The sequence below is a fragment of the Brassica napus genome, chromosome C3 (assembly GCF_020379485.1).
Source record: "Brassica napus cultivar Da-Ae chromosome C3, Da-Ae, whole genome shotgun sequence".
Taxonomy (NCBI): domain Eukaryota; kingdom Viridiplantae; phylum Streptophyta; class Magnoliopsida; order Brassicales; family Brassicaceae; genus Brassica; species Brassica napus.
In genome coordinates, this window is record NC_063446.1 from 23,320,322 (window position 1) to 23,343,664 (window position 23,343).

At 27.7% G+C, this 23,343-nt stretch overlaps 1 protein-coding gene and 1 pseudogene across 2 annotated transcripts; both read right to left on the reverse strand.

Moving 5' to 3' along the window:
* Positions 1-2,700: 2,700 nt before the first annotated feature.
* LOC106448981 lies at positions 2,701-5,998 on the reverse strand (annotated as a pseudogene).
* A 14,965-nt stretch (positions 5,999-20,963) lies between these two features.
* LOC125583348 (ATPase 1, plasma membrane-type-like) lies at positions 20,964-22,955 on the reverse strand. Of its 2 annotated transcripts, XM_048750080.1 has the most exons (7): positions 22,866-22,955; positions 22,595-22,762; positions 22,053-22,498; positions 21,810-21,983; positions 21,550-21,732; positions 21,287-21,468; positions 20,964-21,206 (listed from the first exon to the last, which is right to left on the reverse strand). In XM_048750080.1, the coding sequence occupies exons 3-6, from the start codon at positions 22,098-22,100 to the stop codon at positions 21,295-21,297; spliced, it is 579 nt and encodes a 192-aa protein (XP_048606037.1). In that variant the 5' UTR covers positions 22,101-22,498; positions 22,595-22,762; positions 22,866-22,955; the 3' UTR covers positions 20,964-21,206; positions 21,287-21,294. The 2 variants fall into 2 exon arrangements, with proteins under 2 accessions (XP_048606037.1, XP_048606038.1); XM_048750081.1 differs by lacking the exons at positions 22,595-22,762; positions 22,866-22,955 and having other exon boundaries at positions 22,053-22,572.
* Positions 22,956-23,343: the final 388 nt, after the last annotated feature.

The window sequence follows — 23,343 nt, forward strand, 5'->3', positions numbered from 1 at the left end:
CTTAGCATTTATGTGTGGGTATATCGACTTACTTCCGAGATAAATCATTGATCTTGTTCGATATAGTAGATACTACTTCATTGGAAGTTGGAACGTGTCAAATCAAATGGAAAAATTCGCACTCGTTACAAACCGCAACCAACAACACAAAGAGGAAACAATAGGGAAAGTAAAATCTTTTTTTTTACCGACAATGAAGGGGTTATAATTATCTTTAACTCGAATAAAGTAATTATCATCGAATAAATAAATTATCATTGACCACGAGGGAAGAATTCGAAAGCGGATAGTTTAGCATCACGTGCTAAGATTCAACCGTCGTTCACATGGATAAGGACTTACCAGTGTGGTTTACAAAGTCAGTATGAATCTGTTTTTAAGTTATATATATTATATATAAGTTATATATTATAAGAAATTACATAATTTCTATTGCGCAAATAAAAGTATAAAATTTTAAAATAGATATTTATATAACAGTCTTGTTTTTATAGGTTCATAACTCTAGTTCTTTTATCTCATCTGTTTTCCACCGTTCTTTCTTAACATAACGAAACTCGAGCCCGTAACGGTTTGGATTATTCGCGTGTTTCCATACGTACTGGCAAATTGTGCAGTCCGAACAACACACCATAAACCCGACAAGCTTTTTAGTGCCGGCTTGTGCAAGTTCGTCCTTATGTCTCATTCCTAATATGCACGACTTGCCAGTTCCGGTATTTTGCGTAAAAATACAATGTGAAAGATTAAATATCTTTAGGTTTGGAAGGCCAATGATGAGCGATATTGATGCATCTATACATGCATAATTGCATCAAAGGCTCAGTCGCTCGAGGCTCGGAAAATTGCATACAATTATATTGGCAAGGTCTTTGCTCAACATAGCAGTAAATTTCATGGTTGTAAGATTTCTACAGTTTTCTCCGATGGCTTGAAGCTCAACGCTGGAGACTTCACGTACCGTCATTGATATAAATGGTTGAATAATCAACGTTTGAAGATTCTGCCATTTACTAAAGGCTGACTGAATTGAATTTATATCTAGAGATGTCCACATTGGTAACGCAAGTTTTTGGATGTTCGGCATCCTTATAAAAAGGGAGAAGAAGATTTATATCAGATTTTTATACTATGTAAAGCTAGCTAGCTCAAAAGTGAAGTGAAATACAAGAACTAACATAGTTTTGCGTACCCATTAGAAATGATCGCAAGCTCCTCTTCTGCTACATTGCAATATACGTTGAAGAAAAAAGAATTCGGGACAGTACGGGAGAATTTGTTGATCTCAATTAAGATCTTCCTGAGCTGGTATCGACTACCACTAGCCTGAATATTAGGGTTGAAAGGGTTATCCAAAATGATTGAATCAAGATCGTTGAGTTTGATGGTGTTCCATATAGTTTTGTTGTGAGAGGCAAGGAACCATGTGATGCACACTCGTGATGCTCCCATGATAACGTCTACTACGTCGAGCTTCTTGAAAATGTTTGAAAGTATGTCTTTATCCATATTTTCCCATCTTGGAACATTTCCTGATCCCTCTTGATTCTCCATTTATTGCAACGTAATGAGTGTATACAAACAATATTTGACTCGAGATTATTATAGTCACTTACTTTTATCAACAATTATGAAAATTTGAAGGCTGTTTGATTCGACCAAATGACGTAGGATATTTATACGGTGTGGTACTTTAAATTTCATAAAATTTATAACCATTTAAAATCAAAACATCATTAATGCATGAGAATTGTGAATTTGTGATAGTGTCTTGTGTAGATTTGCTACTTAAAATCTTTAGATTATATATTCTTGAAATTAGTTATATATTATATTGTTTTCTATTTTGAAAAGATTTAATATATGTTAATTTGTACATGGGTATCTTCTAATAGATTTTGTAAGGATTAATTAAAAATCACTAACTTTTAATCGATTTTGGTTGTTTTAATTTTAATAGGGTATGACTGGTTTTTCTGATAGCACCCGCAAACACAGCTTTTGCGTTTGGTAGTGTTTTGAAACAATCACTAAAACGCTATAAATCGGTTCAAACCGCTCGGAACCTTTTAAATTCAAAAGCTGGTTCCACCCAGCGTTTGCGGTTGTGGACGATTACGGGAGGGTAATTATTTTTCTTTTTTTTACAAAAATCTATATAAAATAAAATAAAATATTCAATTAAATTTTAAAATTTAAATAACAGTAATACTAAAATATACATATATACATCTGTATATATATATATATATATTATATTTTAATTTAAACTATAAAATTTTAAAAACAAAAATATTTTGTATAATTTTTTTAAAAAATTAATAGTATAATTTATAATTTATAAATATCAATTTTATATTTAATATAATAATATGATTTTTAATATTTTTATAATTATATAAAATATAAATATTGTTAATTTGTTATTTAACCACTGATGCATTTGGTAGTTAGCCAGTCATAAGTATCCCGCAAATGCACCAATTTCTAACCGATGTACTAGTTGTACAAATCTCTTTGTAACGTTTAAAACCATAATTACCTACATCCGCAAACGCCCACAACCGCAAACGTCTGCTATAAATCGATTCAAACCGCTCGGAACCCCTTAAATGCAAAAACGTTGGAATTTAAATTTAATTTTTTTTGTTATTGAACTATTATAACTTAAAAAATAAATAAATGAAGACACGTTTAAGATGATTGGTACATGGTTCAAATCATTAGTGGTCCAACAATGTATGAGGAATTTCTTACACTTTACAGAACATATTAAGACCCCATTCAAATATAAAAAAATGTTGTCCAACTAGCCAAGCTATTGCCACGAGCTACACTGTACCAAATCTTTTTTGACCAAACAGTTAAATTCCATGGTAAATGGCGACGCCATCTGTGGTTTACTGCTTTTTCCATTCTGAGCCTCAAGCAAATGAAGCAGCAACGAAAATGGAGCTAAGATGAGAAACCTTTTTAGAGACATTTGGCTTCAATTTCTTCAAGAGTGAGACCCTTTGTCTCAGGCACAATGAAGTATATGAAAAAGAGAGATAGTACACATATCACTCCGAATCCGCAGAACAGGACTCCAGCTCCTAACAGCTCCTGCAAAAAACAATACCAGGTGAGCTACAACCTCTAAGACTTGAAAGTTTCTTGGTTCTAGAATCTTTACCTTCAGAGGTGAGAAAGCGAATGTCACAAGTGCGTTTGTACCGAAATTCACAAGCACTGCTATGCTGATTCCTCTGCCTCTTAATTTTAAGGGAAATATCTCTGACATCATCAACCAACTAATAGGACCAAAGGATAACTGCAACATTGATGGTAAATCTTCTGAGATCACAACTTAACGTTGCCAAGAATAAAGTTTGATGAGAAAAAGTCTGAACCTGATAGCAGCCCACATAGAGTAGCAATGCAGCCACAGCAACAGCTGGTACATTATTATAGAATATGTAGTATGACCCCAGGAGGAACAATGAGAGCACCTGTTACACAATCAAATATACAAAATGGGCTAAGTTTCTGAATCATTTAGGTTTGTTGTCTCATAAATCGACTGAAGAAGTCAGAGGACAAACCATGCCACTAACACCACCAAGAAGTAAAGGCCTCCTTCCAAGTTTGTCAATCACTATAACAGCAACTCCAGTCATAGCCAACTGCAACAGTAAAGAACCACGTTAAGTCTTCAAAATGGAAATATACAACCTCGTCGGATGAAGACGAATACCTTCAATAGACCGAGCAGAATCGAGATCCGAGTTGCATCAGTTGCAGCAGAGAAGCCAGCAGTCTAACAGGTAATATGTAGTGGTACAAGGAAACAAGTTAGGATTATCTGACGAGTTCCCTTCTAGTGAAACAAAAGCAAACTTCAACATAGATGAAAAGAGAACCTGTAGTATTGATGGTGCATAATAAAGCACACTTGGTTGTCCAGTTATCTGCCATTTGAAAAAAAAACAAACAATATATATTTAGCTATTGTTCCTTTCTCCTAAGGACATATGATGAAATAACTGCACTAACCTGTTGGAACAAGACTAAACCTCCTGCTATAGTAAGAGCTTTCAAGCATTTTCCTTGAAACAGTTCACCAATTGTAGCTTCTTTATCCTCACCCACAGAGGAAAGTTCAGCCAAAATCTCGTTTACTTGTTCAGCTGCTGAATCAACTACAGCAGACCCTCTAAGTCGGCGAAGAGACTTGATTGCAGCCTGTTGAAGTCTCTCCACATCTCCTTTTCCATGGATAGAGAGCGCAGTAAAAGCCACCTAGGAGATGCTGGTAGCCAACACATTCCAATTCCCATTATAACTGGTACAGGAATAATTGTTGCATACATGTAACGCCAACCCGAAACAACCGTAATCCAGAGGCTACCGATTCCATATCCTCCCTTCATAAAAATTACATGTGTCAGTTTAGCTTGGTGGACAAAAATTATTTCAAAATAGAAAAACTTAGAAATAATTTTTCTGAAGTTGGCAGAGATGTGAGAACTTACAACCATCCCAAAGACGGTGGAGAATTCCTTTAGTGAGATCATACGTCCACGTATCTGACTAGGTGCAGTCTCAGCAATGTACATCGGAGCCGCGTGCATTGTCTAAATTCATGGGAACATATCAGCTTACAATTTAAGAAGAATGCTAAAAAATGTACTCCATAGCTGCATGGATTCATACATAATACATGATACAAAAAAAAACATCTTACCCTGAACGGTAAACATATATATCTGGAAGATCACACATGCATACTCTAGTTTACGCAGACAAATACTAAAAGTCCGTGACCAATCTTACCAGTCCAAGCCCAATGCCATACACAACCCGTCCAATTATCAGGACAGGAAAGACAGGTGCGGTTGCAGTCACAATGGCTCCAACAAGATATAATAATGCAGCAGTAATCAGCTCTTTTCTTCTTCCTTGAAAAAAAAAATCAATCCAAAATTGAGTTTCTTTCAGATGGTGACGCTTCTATGTAACAAAGATTAAAAAAAACGGAAGAAACATACCTATAATGTCGGCAACATTAAATGCCACAATGGATCCAATTAAGGCACCATAGTGTGAGCAACTAGTCTGCACAAAATTGTAAGCACAATTATTTTCCTTTCCACATCCTAATAGGAGGAAAAAAAACATCTACGTAGAAGAAGCAAGAAAGGTGAATTATAGACTCACAATAATACCAACATCCACTGAAGACAAGTTGTACCATGAAATTCCACTTAGCGTAGGGGACTGTACAAAAGGCCAAAGAAAAGCAGCGTAATTAACAAATCTGTGAACGTTTGAAGGGAACACAATGGCACTGCACAGTGCACATGCAGGTGTGAACTATGAAATAGCTGTCATGTAAGTGGGGATATCTTCTAAATAATACATAAGCTTGGAGACAGCAGCTTAGAAAAGTTCAAACTTAAGTACCTTAATAGCTATGCACTCTTTTTCTCAGACAAAAGGTTAAAGCCATTACTTTAATAGAAAGGGTTGCACAAGACGTTGCACCGATCTCATAGCCAAAAAGAAACGCTCCAAGAGCTGGGAAGAGAAACCTGAAATAAAATTACTTGTTTAGTAAGCATTAAAACAAATCCATGGGCAAACCCCACATTTGCTTTCTTTTTTAGCAGAAACATTGGTAATAAACTGTCAAAACCAATCTTTGTGGGACCACAGTTGGTATTAAACACATGAAAACGATAGAACTCACTGGGGAATGGCTGCAAGAACACAGTAGTTTTCTGGGCTATGCTTTTGCTTTATTAGAGGTTCTTGTACTGAGCTAAGCCCACCTGAAGACGAATCACCAACCTACACAAGAACACCAATCTAAGATAAAGGACTGATAATATGGCTATTCCAAATCCAGGAAGGCTAAGGTCTAATCTCATACTTAATATTTCTCTTTTCTTTTTCTTTTTTTGTAACACTTATTGCTTAATATTTCTCTTTTTTTCCTTTGTTTTGTAACATTCATTGCTTCATATTTCAAATCATGATTTCACCACGTTGCAGACATTTACAGGTAAGTTCAAATTGTTTCTCCAATGCAGAAGAATAAAGCCAAATCCTAACCAGTAACCTCTACATTGCATACATAGGCCCTTAATTTGGGCGGAGAATAATGAAACAAACAATGGCGGTAAAGACCTCGCATTTGTTTGCGGAAATAACACAAGATCTCTTACCGTGATTGATAAATGATTAGTCAAAAGAAAAAAGTGAATCAAACAAAACTCAAGACGACGTGTAAGAGAGAAGCGCGTAACCTGTCCAACAGAAACAATCGATGGCTTCTTGATAGCAAAATAAGTTTATATTTATGTTAGAGATAAGTTTAGACTTATAGAGATATATATGTTTTTTTTTTTTTGATAACAAAGAGATATATATGTTGCTCAATACGATAAGGTTGGATCCGACCTAACACACTTGTATAAATACTTTACCCTTGTTTATCTTTATCTAACACAAGGAGGAATTTTTCTGTTTTTCATCTCTTTTGGTCAACCAAATTAGTTTCCTATTAAACGTGCATTCTTTACTAATATCTAATCTACTAGGTATTTTGCCCGCGATGCGGGCTTAAACATTTTCATAATTTTTGAAAAGTTCTTTGTACACTATATTTATTATACTAAAATAAATCTTAAAATAACTTAGTATTATATTTTTAATTATATAATTGAAAAATATTATTTGATTAATATTTAATTATATAATGTATGTTTTAACTTTTTACTAAAATACCTTTTCAGATAACAATAAAAAATATATATATATATAGAAATTATCTTTTTTAATTATATTTTTAGATTTTGGATAATTCAATATTCTATTTTTAATTATATAATTAAGAATTTTATTTGATAAGTATTTAGTTATATAATTCATGTTTTAACTTTTTACTAAAATACTTTTTCAGATAACAATACAATATATACATAAATTATCTCTTTTAAAAATTATATTTTCAGATTTTGGATAATTCTAACTATTATTAATAATTCAATATTCTATTATTATTATGTAATTAAGAATTTTATTTGATTAGTATTTAGTTATATTATTCATGTTTTTAAATTTTTACTAAAAGACTTTTAGATAACAATACAATATATACAGAAAATAGAAATTAACTCTTTTTTAAATTATATTTTCAGATGTTGGATAATTCTTACTATTATTAATTTTATTCAATTATATAATTAAATCAATTAAAATTTCGTTTTTATTTTTTAATTTAGTTATACATTTTATTCATTAAGGGTATAAACGATATTAACCACTCTAACTTTTAACGTGAGAGCACGATTCCAAAAATTTACTTCGCAAATAATAGTATAGATTAAAAGTGAAATACAAATAATAATTGACCCTGATTTTTTCAAAAAAATTACAATAGAACGCTACTGAGTTTAAAATTCAATTTACCAATTATGAAGGCAAGCTGCAAGCCCATTAGCATTTGGTTGACCCAATAATTGCTCTTCAATATCTCTATAACCATAAAATGACATTCAATTTTCGTTTGACTACAAATCCAATCGGTTTAGATAATTTAGTAAACCAATATTGTTTTTTTTTTTACAATGAAAGTAAACCACTTTTGTTAAATCAAGTGCCAAAATCTAATTGATTAACATTTCGAACCAGGACTATTCCATTACTTTAGTAATATAATTGTTGTGAACCACTAAACCGGTTTACATATATTACATGAATTAGATTCAATTTTGAAACCATTCGGGTTTTTTGAAAACACAACCCATTCGGTTTAGTATATATTAATTGTTAAAAAACAGGATTCAAAATATATTTTAATTTTTAGTTTTCAGACAAAAATCAATTATTATAGATTTTGTAACGATTTATGTAAAGAGATCAGCTAACTATTCCTAAAATCATTGAGTAATTACTAACTTAGCATAATAAGCTCCTGTTAGCACGATTTTAGTAAGTACACGGTACACACAATATCTGCCTCTTCATACTGAAGTTACTTTGTTCCCTCTTGTCCATCTCAAATTGGTGTGCGATCTTTTTTCCACGCCTGATGAATTCTCCCAAAGACGGTTGTTGACATAGTATAAAATCCGTTACTTATAAAATCATATAAGATTTAGTCCATATTTTGAATTTTTTTATGTCCGCACAGGGTGCGGGCCGGTCACCTAGTTATTATTATTATTTGGACAATCAAAAGATTAATTTTCTATAAACTTGATTTCTATGCTACTAATAACAAAAAAACATATATATTGTTTTGTCAAGCCAATTGGGCAAATCAAATTAGTTTTCTATTACCCTTGCTTTATGTGCTGACCAACTAAAAATATAGTCTTGTAAAGCGAGCCAGCAATGCGAACAGTATTTTAATCAGAGCTTCTACATGAATTTTAACATGGAGTATGAGCAAACCCTTTAGTCTTTGTATGACCTCTAGATCCTTGTTCAGCAAGTTACTTACGAAATCAAATAATACTTCTCCCTCGTACGGCATATTCATTCTCCTCTTTGTAATTTACTTATCTTGCCTTCATTTAATTTTACTTCTGCAATTTACAGAAACTAATATAAAATAATGTAAGGATTTCCCTTAATTTTTTTAACTGAATATTTTCTTATGTTTTCCTTTAAAATGAGGGACAACTGGAGATGATTTTACTTATGTTGTATACAACAATTTCATTTATAAATCAACATACTTCTTACAAAATTAATTTTATACTTTATATAACTACAAGATATGAGCCCGTTGCGTTGCAACGGATTTTGTTTGATGTTTTAATTTAATAAACACCATAAATAATAAATCATTTTATTATAGTATTATGATTGTTTTTTGCATATGTTGTTTGATATTTATTTTATAATTAAAATCTGTTTTCACACATAAGTTCAAGTTAATATTTGTTTTTTATAATCATGGTGCATAGATGAGTTATTATAAACTTTGTACTAAGGATTAGAGAAAATAATATACATAAACATTTAAACTGAACACAATCTGAAATAAGAAATGAAAAGTAAAAAGAAACGAAAGTTAAATACATCAATCGAATCAATGACAGCATTATACATGTTCTTATGTACTAATTTAATGTTTTATTAAAGAAATCTTTAAAATTTTATTTTGCTAGGATTTTTTTTAAAAGGAAAACATTCTATTTTAAAAATCTCTTTTTTATTTACAATAAAAAAATAATATTAAATACCCTTTTACAATTATCCGCTCTTTAGAATTTCAAAAAAAATATATTGCTATCAAATAATTCTTTTAATTTATTAATAAATATTTTTAAAATTGCTATTTTTACAATTCGTATCAATACTAATTTTACACTTCTTTTGTTAATTAAATAATTTTTAGTATCATGTTCATCATCAAACACTCTCTTAAAAATAATATCAAATAAATTTTTACAATTCTCTTTTGGTTAGGACTTAAAAATATTATACAAATTTGTTTTGTTTAGGATTTTTTTATAAAAACGGAAAACAATTATCAAATATTCTTTTAAATTTTTGTAGGATTTTAGAAAAGTAAATTAATATTACATAATTTTTTACAGTTATATTTTGTCTAGGATTTTAAAAAATAAAATTTCTATCAAATAACTATTTCCAGTTAATATTAACTAGTTTTTTTTTAAAAAAAATTGCAATATTTAAAATTCCCTTTTTTCAATATACAGTTTTTTTTGTAAATTGAATAATTGTTACTATCATGTTTATCATTAAAAATTTTAAGTAAGAATTACTATTAAATAAAAATTTACAATTCTCTCTAGTCACGATTTAAAAAAAAGGAAAACTTCTTAATTGGTTAAGATTAGAAATGAATTTTCTTTTAGAAATCTATTTTGTTTAAGATTTTAGGAAAATAAAAATTTATTTTCACATAATGGAAGTTTTAATTGACACATATCACAATCATCTCAGCAAAAATATTTGAAATTAATTTTGGTTTATATTTTTTAACACAAAATTATTAAAAAAACTAAAGTTAGCTATTTATAAGAAAAATAAGATTACATTTACGTTTTTATTTTATTTAGACATTTAAAAAGGAAATTAATTATTTTATCTCTTTTAGATTTTTATACAACTATTTTACTTTTAATAGAAAAATTCTGTTTAATTATTTATATATTTGGTCTTATACATATAAACACATATTTATCATATTCACACATACTCATGCACGATAATAATATCAAAATTAAAAGTTATGCTAGCATCATAAGATGTAATAAGGATAATAAGAAGTTGAGTTGTATCAAAATATTAAAAGAAAATACTCAGATAATATTTTTCATGTAAATACTATTGTGTTTTGTAAAAATAATATGTGGAAGCTTAAACCTAAATATAGATGTGAAATATTTGTAGCTATTTTTTGTCATAATTTTTAACATACAATTATCTATTAAAAAAAATTATTTACTTATAAGAAAATAATAAGAGTACTTTTACAATTTTCTTTTGATTATGCTTTTTTAAAAAGTAATATTATTTATTTTAAAGTTAGTTTTTCTTCATGTTTTTATTAAACTAGGTTTTTTCCTGCACCATGTGAAGTAAATTTTTTTGTTTAAATCTAACTTATATTTAAAAATAAATTTCATTAAATATTATAGATTTTACTATTTTCTTACTAATATTTAATATTGATTTGATATATATTAAATCAATTTGTATAAAAATAATAAAAATGATATAAAATTGTATAATTATCAAAAGTTTAGCCTAAACAATATTTATAAAATTTGTAGAGATATAAGAAACTAATGATCTTACGATTAGATATTTAAATTTTTTAAAAAATTGTAAAATTTTTTGAAAGCTTTAGTAATACAATTGTATAATTATACAAAATAATAATATTTCGAAATTTGAAATGTTATATATGAATATATTTATTTTATAGATGATGTATGAGCTATTGTCATATTTAAAAAAAATTACCAATAAGAAATATCAATATTAAATGTAATATATGAATTATTACCATATTCTAATAAGTTTGCCAAAAAATACAAATTAACATTAAATGAAATTATACATGTCATATTTTTACGGAACCCATGTCATCAATTCCAGTAGCCATTTGATATTTGTTTTGTGAAATTGATTGTAGAGAAGACATGTGGTAAAATCACTTCGCAAATATAGTTAAGGGGATAATTTATTGTACTTGTAGGATTTTACAATTAATTTTTGTTTAACATTTTTTTCTTAAAAGTTAATGTTTATCTTTTATAATTCTCTATCTTTAGTATCTTTTCAAACAAACAGTATAATAAAAAATAATAATAATAATAATAGTAATAATAATAATAAGACTATTAAATAATATTTATAATTAATTTTTGAGAAAAATCATTTTTATTATTTTAGTATATATATATTTTTGATTATGATATAGTTTAACACATATCAAAATTTTAAATATATAACTATCATATGTCACAATCATGTTAATTAGCAATTTTGAAGAACCAATTTCGATATAACCTTTTATAATTATATTTTCATTAAAAGTTTAGAAAATAAAAATTATATTAACTAAATTGTTTTCAAATCTATTTTTTACGATTTTGAAAAAGGAAAATTTCTAAAAACATTACTACTAAATATTTTTTAAAAATCGTTTTTACTATTAAATAATTTTTAAAAGAAGTTTTTTTTCAAAATTCGTTTTTATTATCTTATTATATATATTTTTAATCATTATATATTTAAAAACATGTCACAATATTAGAAAGAAAATAATTATCAAATAATATTTTGCAATTATCTTTTAATTAGGATTTTAAAAAAAGAAAATCTCTATAATATTATTTGAAAAAGTCAGTTTCCTACGTGTCGCACTCATAATTAATTCTCAAAAATGTTTATTACATTGTTAACCTTAATGAATTAATAGTATTTTGTAATTTCCATTATCAAAATTCAATTTTAGTTTTTATTAATAATATTTCTTAAATAAAAAATGGAAAATGTCTATGTATTTTCAAAATATCTATAAACTATTTTTATTTTCGTTTTTAATAGATATGTATGTATATATATATATATATATATATATATATATAATCATAAATTTTGTATCAAAAAGGCAATATCTTAAAACTAAAAATACATAGCAATTTTTTATATTTAAAACATGTAATTTCACAATAAGAATTTTATTTTTATATAAATCTTAATTTCATTAACTATTTTACTAATTGACATTACTAATATTATCTATTTATATTTTCGTTTTTCTTAATATTTTTTTAATAAACTCATATCAATATCATAAAGGAATTTAGTATCGAAAATAATATCTTAAGAAAAATAATATTTTGATATCTAAAACATGTGATTTTAAAAAGGAATTTCCTTTTATAAAAATCTCACTTTCATAAAAAATTCTTGATACTTTTTGTTTAATAACATTTTTCTACGATTGTTAATAACATTTAGTTAAATATTTTTCATTTAAAATATAATAAATCTTTTTAAAAAGTCAATTTAGTTACCAAATCAGTATTTACTTCAATACACTAAAATATTTTTTTTTTCTTAGTTATAAATTTTCTAAAATAATATTAATCTTGGATAATTATTCAATCTCTTGTTTAAGCAAATTCCCTCACAATTTCATACAGTTTTTTTTTCTTTATGACAGATTCTCAAGCCTAATGTTATGTGAATGTTTCAATATCTATAAAATAAACAAGTAATTATCTCAAATCTAATTCTATTAACAATTTTTTTCCTATGAATACAGTATTTAATAAAATTGAATAGGTTAATATTACGTTCTAAAACTCTAATGATCGACATGTTTTTTAAAAAATTGCAAATTTGATTCACATACAGAACTTCTGATCAACATTTCAACTTTTCTCATAAATTTAAGCCAAAACAAAATATATCAATTTATAAATACATATTTAGAAATTTGAGAAAATAAGTTAAATTATATATAATCTGAATTTGTATAATTAAAATTCAACTGGAAAAATAGATACAACTCAAAATACCAAAAATAACTTAACTGATCCAAATTATTAAACCCAAAATCATATATCTAATTAAGATAACAAAATAATGTAATTTAAAAAAAATATTATATATGTCTTTCTAATATATAAAATATAAAATAATTTAAACTTATCAATAAATAGAAATAAAAATTTAATCAATTATAAGGATTTTATTACTTTGTAAATATTTGTATCCGTGCATGAGCACGGAAAAATCACCTAGTTACTATTAAATAATATATATAATAAGATTTTTAATAAAATTTGTTTTTGTTAATATCTTAGTATATATATTTTTAATTATGAGATAGATTAACACATGTCACAATCTTAAATATATAATTGACATGTGTCGCAATCATGTTAATTAGCAATTTTGAAGAACCAAGCTTTATATAATAAGATTAGAATAAATAACATGCTTTTCAAAAAATAAATAATTTGATTGTTATGGATGGATCATTAAACAATGTTCAACATATAGTCCAGTGTACCATAAGCCTACTAAAATAAATTAACAGAATATCCTCACATTACTTTCCTTAATGCAACTTAAAGTATAATTGTTTTATCATATTGAAAAAGTCGAGGATTTTATGTAACACTAGGGCCGGCCCGTCCTACGGACGAGATTAAAATTGAAAAGTAATTTAAATAGTTAAAGTAAATATTTAATATAAATTTTATTATTTAAAAATAGATATTAGTTAAATTTTGTAGAGCGAAAATGAATATAACTTTCCTAAGTGACCAATAATGTATTATGAAATTAATTAAAATAAATTTGGGATAATTTTCAAATTTAGTTGATACTTTCGCCATAAATATTTTCTGAAATATATATTGTTAAAGAAGTTATATAGAATATATTAGCTAATTTTTTCCTTTTGGTTATAAAAAAAATCACAATTATATTATTATATTTTACATATTTGGTAAAAAATCCTCGCCATTCTTTTTTTATAGAGTAGTAACATCTATTAATAGATCAAATATTTAGAAAACTAACTATAGACGTGAACCTTCTTTTAGTTAACATATTTTATATATATGTTTAAGTGTTAAGTTAGTGGAGTGAAAAATTTATATCATTTTTCTATTATGCAGTTTGCTTTTTTTTTTTTTGTAACAACAGCTTGCTAAAGATTTTATAATCAAACATCTAAGTCTATTGATAGACTTGAGAAAACAACGTTTGATAAAAAAAATTTGTAACGTGATCAGTGTGATCAAAAGCGATGACCATATCTTAAGAATTTTATTGGTTTTATTATGTAATTTTTTTCAGAGGGACACACTACCGGCCACGAAAGTTTCATTAACTTATTCGTAAGATAGTGTCTTCAAAATTCCTAATTGAAACAATGTGTTGAACCATGTACAAAGCAAAATTAATTTTATATTTTCCTAAGATGAACACACATAAAGAAAAGAAGAATAAAAAAAGTTTAGAGGATCGGATTATCAGATCACAAAGAAGCAGAACTTGTTGATAAGAAGGTCATACATCTAACGCTTCATTTTAATCTGAAGTTCTTTGTCTACCTGGCTTTTACTCTTTGGTTAAAACTATAATGGACTTTGTAGAAGATTGACAACACCTTCGGAGTTGAGACTAAACAAAGATCAGTAGAACAACATGGAAATATATTTTGTTGATATTCACCGTTTGGTAGAAGAAATAAAAGAAGCAGCCAATGGAGAATAAGCAAAACTATGTCAAAGGGGACTAAAGCGGGGAAATTTAAGTTTTATTTGATTTTTTCTACTCACTCCATTAGGAGTTGCCTGTGGCGGATGAGTTCCCGAAGATCGCACGCGTTCACAATCACCACCGCTCATTGACATAGCTTCTGCTCCAGTTCAGCTGGGCCGTCTTCTCCACGCACAGCTGCACGTACTACACAAGAAACTCGATTTAGAACAAAACCAATACACAAAATATCGGGGTTTGGCTAAAGGTTTGGTTTATATAGCATACCCGGTTCATGTCGTCAGGTCGCATTGTGGCTATATGAGGAATGCACATTGAAGTTGTTGTCCGCACTCGTTCCATCTCTGTTTGATCAAAATCATTTCCTCGCCGAGTATACAGAAAAGGTTTAGCAAGTGTAAGGAAAAAATGATCTCACCCCAAAACTTTTGATGATGATTTGTCTGCTTATAATCAAACGAAAGTAGTTGGAAACATGAAAATGTGGGGTTTTACCTTTAACGGGGGTTGACCTTTAATCTATGAAGTTTTCCTTCTTTTTTCTTCTTCTACGCTTGAAAACATCATCTCTAATTCATGAGCAAGTTTGTTTCTACCTTCAGCATTCTAACCATGTTTCATAGCAGGTCAAGATGCGGGTGATTCTCAGTTATACACATAACGTAGCCCAATAATTATAAACACATCACTTTAATGAAAAGCCGAGTTTGATATAGAGTATCTGACGTGGCATCCTATGTGGACAGCCTAGGAGGGAAGCAAACTCTTCTTTATATATATATATAGATAGATAGACTAGGGATTAACCCGGACTACGTCCGAGATTTTTATTTTTTTCTAGTTTAAGTTGTTAAATTATTTATATTTAGGTTATGATATATATTTATATAAATGTTAAGATGCATATCATAATTAAATTTATTTTTAAATTTTAACACGTTAAATTAACATATTTTTTACAATTTAAATATTTTTTTGTAATTTTGTTTGCTATCTAGTTATCATATTTAGCAAAACTATATGTTGAGTGTTGGAATAAATGTTTTAGATATTTAATTAAACTGCAGAGTATTTTCGGATCGACCACATGTTCAACAATCGATCGATCCGTAAAAAGATGGTCGATCTCCTTGGCCAGGTAAGTACAATTTTAGCAAAAATATCTTTGATTTTCAAATATTAAGTATATAACTATTCTTTTGAATATTGTTTTTTTGAATTGTATTTTCTGATTAAATTATTGTATTATAATGTTTATGTAAATATTTTTTGTGATGTTTGAATTTGTGCTGTTAGTATACTTAACCTAGATGATATTGATGTTTAACAATTTATTTTTTCTGAAAATAGAAAATAATGATATATCAAAATGTATCTAATACTTGTTAAATGATAGTATAATGTAAATTACATCCATTATTTGAAAATAAACCATTTGTTGTTTTTATTTTTTTTAAATCAGAAATTATTTTTATTTAAAAACATTATTCATATATAATATAATAGTTTAAGTTTGGAAGATTAATCTATATATATAAATTATGTATATTTAAAAAAAAAATTAAGATATTAATTATATATTGAGTAACTGAATAAAAGCTGAATTTCTTATCTTGAAAATGAAATATTTATATTTTTGTATTCATGTTATACTCACAAATCCAGCATTGATATTTATAACTCAGTATGTTTTTAAAAAAACTTAGTTTTAAGTAATAAACGAATTTAATAAATTAAATTCATCACCTATAATGTTCTGTAAACTATATTTGAAAACTCTCTAAAATTATATTTTAAGCATAATATTACTATTATTTAATTTAAGTTATTTTAAGCATAATATATGCTAAACCAACTTAAATTATATTTACAATAGGACCATCCTAAACCGGTTAATAAACCAAAAACAATACTAAATCAACATGAACCAATACCTGATTCGGCGAGGAAAGAGGTGTTTCAGGATAAACGCTTGAATGGTTATTAACTGTAATGGTTTGATCATGAAAGAGTTAGTATGAATATTAACAATAAAATTATGGATTAGATTAATTTAAATTTGTAAGAATACCTTTGAGTCTATGAAAAGCAATTCAATTCCCATGAATAAGTTTGGCTTTTGGAAGTTGAGGGTTTCCCAACAATGAATCCACCTAACAAAAAATTCGTTGTTATAAAAAATCTCTTTCAAGGTCATTAAAGATTTTTGGGACGACAATAGTTGATGGTGGGACCATTTTTTTGCTCGAGTGCTTTGAAGTTTTTCTTGATAGTGTGAGGTTGATGTTTATGGAATAATGAATTTCATAAGGACTTTCTTGATGTAAAACAAAAAATTTTAATTTTTTTTTGTTTAATGTGGTATTTCCATTTTTATATAATTTACTACCATTTTAAGATAGACATACATTTTAAGATAGATGTTTAAATCTTAATGTACTTTTTCCATTTTTTAAAGTGTTTATTTCCATTTCTTATTTTTTTTACGTAATATCTATATTTTATATTTTAAAATAGATATTTAAATCTTAATGTACTTTTCCATTTTTTTAAATTGTGTATTTACTTATATTATATATTTTACATTTTAAGATAGATATTTAATGCTTAATGAACTTTTTCCATTTTTTTTAAAACAATTGTGTATTTACTTATTATTATATATATAATTCATATATTACATATTTACATTATTTACTTATTATTTATTTTCCTGTATATGTATTTCCATTTCTTGTACTTTTTATTTACTTAATATCTCTATTTTACATTTTAAGATAGATGTTTAAATCTTAATGTACATTTTCTATTTTCTTTAAATTGTATATTTCCATTGTTATACTTTCTATTTACGTAATATCTATATTTTAAACTGCGCATTTACTTATATTATATATTTACTTATTATTTATTTTTCTTTATATTGTGTATTTCTATTTCTTATACTTTCTATTTACTAATAATTTTATATTTTAAGATAGATTTACATTTTAAGATAGATGTTTAAATACTAATGTACTTTTTCCATTTTTTTAAATTGTGTATTTCCTTTTCTTATACTTTCTATTTGCGTAATATCTATATTTTACATTTTAAGATATATGTTTAAATATTAATATACTTTTTTCATTGTTTTTAAGTTGTGTATTTCTTTTTCTTATACTTTCTATTTACTTAATATCTATATTTTACATTTTAAGATAGATGTTTAATATTTAATGTATTCTTTCCATATTTTAAAAATTGTGCATTTACTTATTATTGTATATATAATTCATATATTTATAATATTTACTTATTATTTATTTTACTATATATTGAGTATTTCTCTTTCTTATACTTTATATTTTTAAGATAGATGTTTAAATCTTAATGTTTTTTTTCCTTTTTTAATGTAAAACGGCAATGTTTAATAGAAGAACTTGGACAAATAGTCAAATAGTTATATTTATGTTTTTTTTCTTTTTTTATAAAATGGTAATGTTACATTATGGAGATGAGCCTTTTTTAGTGAAAAATGGTAATCTTACATATGTTTAATGTAGTTTTTCCATTTTTTTTTATGTTGTATGTTTACATATTATTGTTATTTTTAAATGTAAAATAGTAATCTTACATATGTTTAATGTAATATTTCCATTTTTTATGTTGTATGTTTACATATTATTTATTATTTTCAAAATTATATATAATTTTTTTTTACAAAATAGTAATGTTACATTATGGAGATAAGCACTCTTTTTTTAAGTGAAAAATGGTAATGTTACATATGTTTAATGTAGTTTTTCTATTTTTTATGTTGTATGTTTACATATTATTTTTAAAAAATAAAAATGTAAAATGGTAATCTTACATATGTTTAATGTAGTATTTCCATTTTTATGTTGTATATTTACATATATTTATTATTTTTGAAATTATATATAATGTTTTTTGTTTTTTTATAAAACGGTAATGTTACATTATGGAGATAAGCCGTCTTTTTTTTTTAAGTGAAAAATGGTAATTTTACATATGTTTAATGTAGTTTTTCCATTTTTTATGCTGTATGTTTACATATTATTTATAATTTTCGAAAATTAGTAATATTAAAATGTAAAACTATATTTTATGCCACATGTCATCTTTCGGGAGAAGTTTTTTCCGCTGATGTGGACGCTCTATGGAGTCTCAAAAGATCGCTTTTATTAGTACTAGACATTTTGCCCGGGCTACGCCCGGGACTATATACAAATAACATATATTTTATATGTATATTACAATATATTACATCTATGTTATAAAATATAAATAATAAATTGAATTAAAATGAGTAAAACTCACAATTTGTTGTCTTCTACTATCTAAAATATGTATGGGATATTGAACAATGTGAAATTAATAAAGAATTTTTTAAACCTAAGTTATTCTCAAAAATATTTTTACATATTTAGTTTATTATAAAATATATTATTAATCTCAACATCACATATTTTTTCGTTATATGTGTTATTTATATCATGTGTATGTTTTTATATGTCTCTTATTTAATATTTTATAATATTCACTGTAAATATGTGATTCTAGATGAAGACTATGTATTTTGTGTATTTTAGATTATAAAAAAGTTTAAAAATTATATGAGATTTTATTGAAAGCTGCATCTTTATTTGAACTTTAAAAAAACTACACTTTTGTATATATGTAAATTTAATACACTTTTAGATCTGAATATTTGAAATTATTATGATATATTTTCATATCATTATTTAAATACTTAAACTAAAATTAAGTAAAATCAATTTTATTTATTTCTTTTAAAATTAATACTTTAAGTTTATACACAATATCATAGTAATAGGTATTTTATTAAAATAAATAAAATGACGCATTTTATTTGACCATATCTTTTCTTTCTTTCCTATTTTCTTATATCTACTCCTTCTAATTTTTGTTTACTTTTCTGTTGATTAAAGAAAATCAAACGTGTTTTATTGTTTTTGATCGATCTGAGGATATCCCATACTTATAGAAAGTTCTAGATTAATCTCTAAAAAGAGGTATGGTTTACGGATAGACCATCTCCCAGAGTAGTTAAATGAAGCTAAAACATAATTATATATTTCAATGGCTAAAATATTTAGGAAATAAAATACAATAATACTGTAAATTTTTGTGTTTTAGTTGAGAAATTTATCTTGAAGGGCGGAGGCAACATACGGAGAGTGGGTTTAGCTGACCTCCACTATTTAAAAAAAAATATTTTTTTTGTAAAAAAAATTCTATTGATCCCATAAAAATAAATTTGGACCTCATAAAAAAATTCTGACCCGATACAAAATGTTTGTGGTTCCGCCATATGTATAGTGTTTTGGATTAGTATAGCTTACGGAAGAGATTTATGTGTTAGTAAAGTTGGTAAGAGGAATTTTTATCAGCATATTAGTAAGATTAATGTGGCTATATGCTCCCCAGAAATAACTATATATGCTGCCTTTATAACCCTATTTTTAGTTTGTATAGGTTAGAAGACAAAAAAATTGTTCCGATAATAAACATTCTTTATCTAAAGATATCAAAAATCATAATATTATAATAAATATGAAAATTATATTTAGAAAGTTATAGTTTCAAATTTTTAAAATTTTAGAAAATATTTTTATTTTAAAATTTTATAATATTAATTAAAATATAATAGATATATTTTAGTATTTTTATAATTTCATTTAAAAAAAATTATTGAATATTTTTATTTTTGTATTTATATGATTTTTTTTAAAAAAAAGAAAAAATACTACCCGCAAACGCTAGCTGGAAACAGCTTTTGATTTTAAGAGGTTCAGAGCGGTTTGAAGCGATTTATAGCGGTTTGTATGATTGTTTCGAAACGCTGTCAACCGTTACCAACCGCAAAAGCTGCGTTTGCGGGTGGTAAAGGAGAAACCAGTCAAGCTCTGAGTGTGAGAAGAGATAACATGTAAGTGCATGTGTGAATTATAAAGCCCAAGCTTGAGTGCTTTCTTGTGGATAGGATAAGAAAACATATACATTGTATGTACACAAATATAAAATTTCACGTCCAGGTGTTATAATACATAAAGCTTACCGTTTATTCTATGATTTTGGCAACCCAAGCTTTGTATTTGATATTTTTTTTTTTTTTTTTTTTTGGTATTAAACTGATAATTTTTGGAAAACCAATTCAATTGCATGAACAATTGAAAAAATATATATATATACTCTTAACGCAAAAGCCTTGTTTCTTCAAAGGCAAATGCAAAGCTCTATTTTAGAAGTTTAGGAACAATGACTAACAATTAAAAAAGAGAGTTTTTGGGAATAGTTATGGCAACTACAGAGTGTAGTGATGTCCTGATGTATCAATGTCCATGCCCTTTAGCTTTGCGACTGATTCAACATGTCCCTTAAATGTGTGAATCTCCCTAAGCCTGTCAAAACAAAGCATTCACCAATAAGGAGCAAGCAACTTCTAGTTTCTTTGAAAACGATTTAATCAAAGTACACTTACCTAGCTATCTAGGCCCTTTTCTTGGCTTGCTCAACGATCTGAGACAGCTCTCTGTAACCCTCGTTCTCTGGGAAGACGTTGACCTCTTGTCTTGTCTGCAGACCATGCTGCGTCCTTTGTTCTCTCGCCCACTCAGCTTGTCTTTCTGCAGCACCGTAATCTCTCCTGGTCGTCAGAGCGCTCTGCTCACAAAGTAACAGCAGAAGCAATGAGTATTATGTTTACCATCAAGATGTAAAAGAGAGTTAGCTGTGTGTACGTACCCTTTTGTCAAACATGCTGACCCAAGCCTTTCCACTCAAGATGTATCTAATGGCAAACTTCAAAATGTCTTGTGGGATGTATGTTAAAATACTGTAAACCCAAATCACAGCAGCCCATTCCCAACCTATACCCTTCACCTTTGCAAATGTCCAGTTTGCATACACTGCAATCAAAGTAGCAATCTGCGTTTGTAAGGAAGAGTGAGATGAGTTTTTTTTCTTGAATTCTTTGAAAATATATGATGTTCTTAATTAATTACCAGTTGTGCAATGACGAATGCAATCATCAGAAGCGCCCCAGGACGTTCAACGAATGACCAACTCCTTGACCTCGTGACGAATATAAGCGCTTGGCTGATGTTACTAACTTGTAGGTACACAGCAAACATTAGTTCATCGTTATTGTCCCTGATTGACCTCACACCAAACTTGTCCTGTAAGTAAAAGGTAAGTATTAGTTTCTTACACAATATATTTATCTATACAATCTCCCTAACACATACCGAGCAGAAGTCAGTCTTGTGAATCACCCAGAAGAAAATCACACTCATAACGGCTTGGTAGCCTCCCAAGACAATTCCAGTGGCAAATATTTCATTGAGCTTCCAGCTACCAGGTTTCCTGACTGATCGAATATCATAAGTCCTTTCTGAGAAGACTCTAATGCTCCAAGTGGAGTAGCAGCAGCAGCAGCGCACCAAGACCTCATGTCAGACATTGAGAACTGTTTTCCACAAGACTCCTTATCATGATGACTCCACAGAAGAGACTGGAGTGGCGATGGCTGCAAACAGCGAGCCTGAAGCTCAGCTGCATATGGTCTCCCAAGCTCAGGGAGAGGGACAGTTCAAGATGCGTTATCCTCAAAGCAAAGTTGAGGAGGCAAATCACGTTGCCTGGTATCAAGAGGCATGCTCTTGCAGTTAGGTAACTTTAAAGAGAACAAACACTGCAGGACCAAAAACAAAGGCAACAATCAGTTCAAGAAAGATAAAACTGAACAATTACATAAGAGCACTAATGAGAAAAAGTTTAGTTGACATACCGATTGTTAAGTAGCTCAATCAGGTGAATGCAATACTTCTGGTTACCCTTTTGAATAAGTAGTGAAAGAAAGAAAGAAAGAAGTGGCAAGCGAACGAAAAAAAAACACAGCGAAAAATGACAAAACCAACTACGTGACTGGTTTGAGTAGAAGTCTGAAGTATTCAGCCTGAAAGAACCACAACAATCATAAGTGTTAGTAACCATTCTTAAAATATATTATTAAGAGAAAACGAATGTGCAGTGGAGTTACTCTAACAAATATCCTGCACCTGAATGACTTCCTTAGGAAATGAAAAGTTTCTTCATTTCATCTAGAGTCCCACACAATGTTATCAATGGTAGCTACGCAGTTAAAAAGGCTGCATACAATTAGGAAAGAGTAAGAGCATTGTACGTACTTAGTATTGTATTGAAACCAATTTCAATTACCTGAGCTGGTTCATGTTTCACCTCAGATGCATTGACCATAGCAGCAACGTCCTAGCATATCTTATGTTCAAAGGGGCATTCTATCGTGATCTTAATATTCTTTTCTTCCACTGGCTTTTTAAGATCATCCATGCTTAACTGTCTGTTTAACGCATATGATGTAGCACTTTTAACAACACCTTCAAGCTCCGCCCCACTGTAATTTTTTGTTCGAGCAGCTGCCAGAAAATATTGGCATATCATGTCAGTGACACACTTATGCGAGAGATGTTTGAGGAAGAGGACTTTTTCGTCGTAATCGGAGGAGACAATAGACTT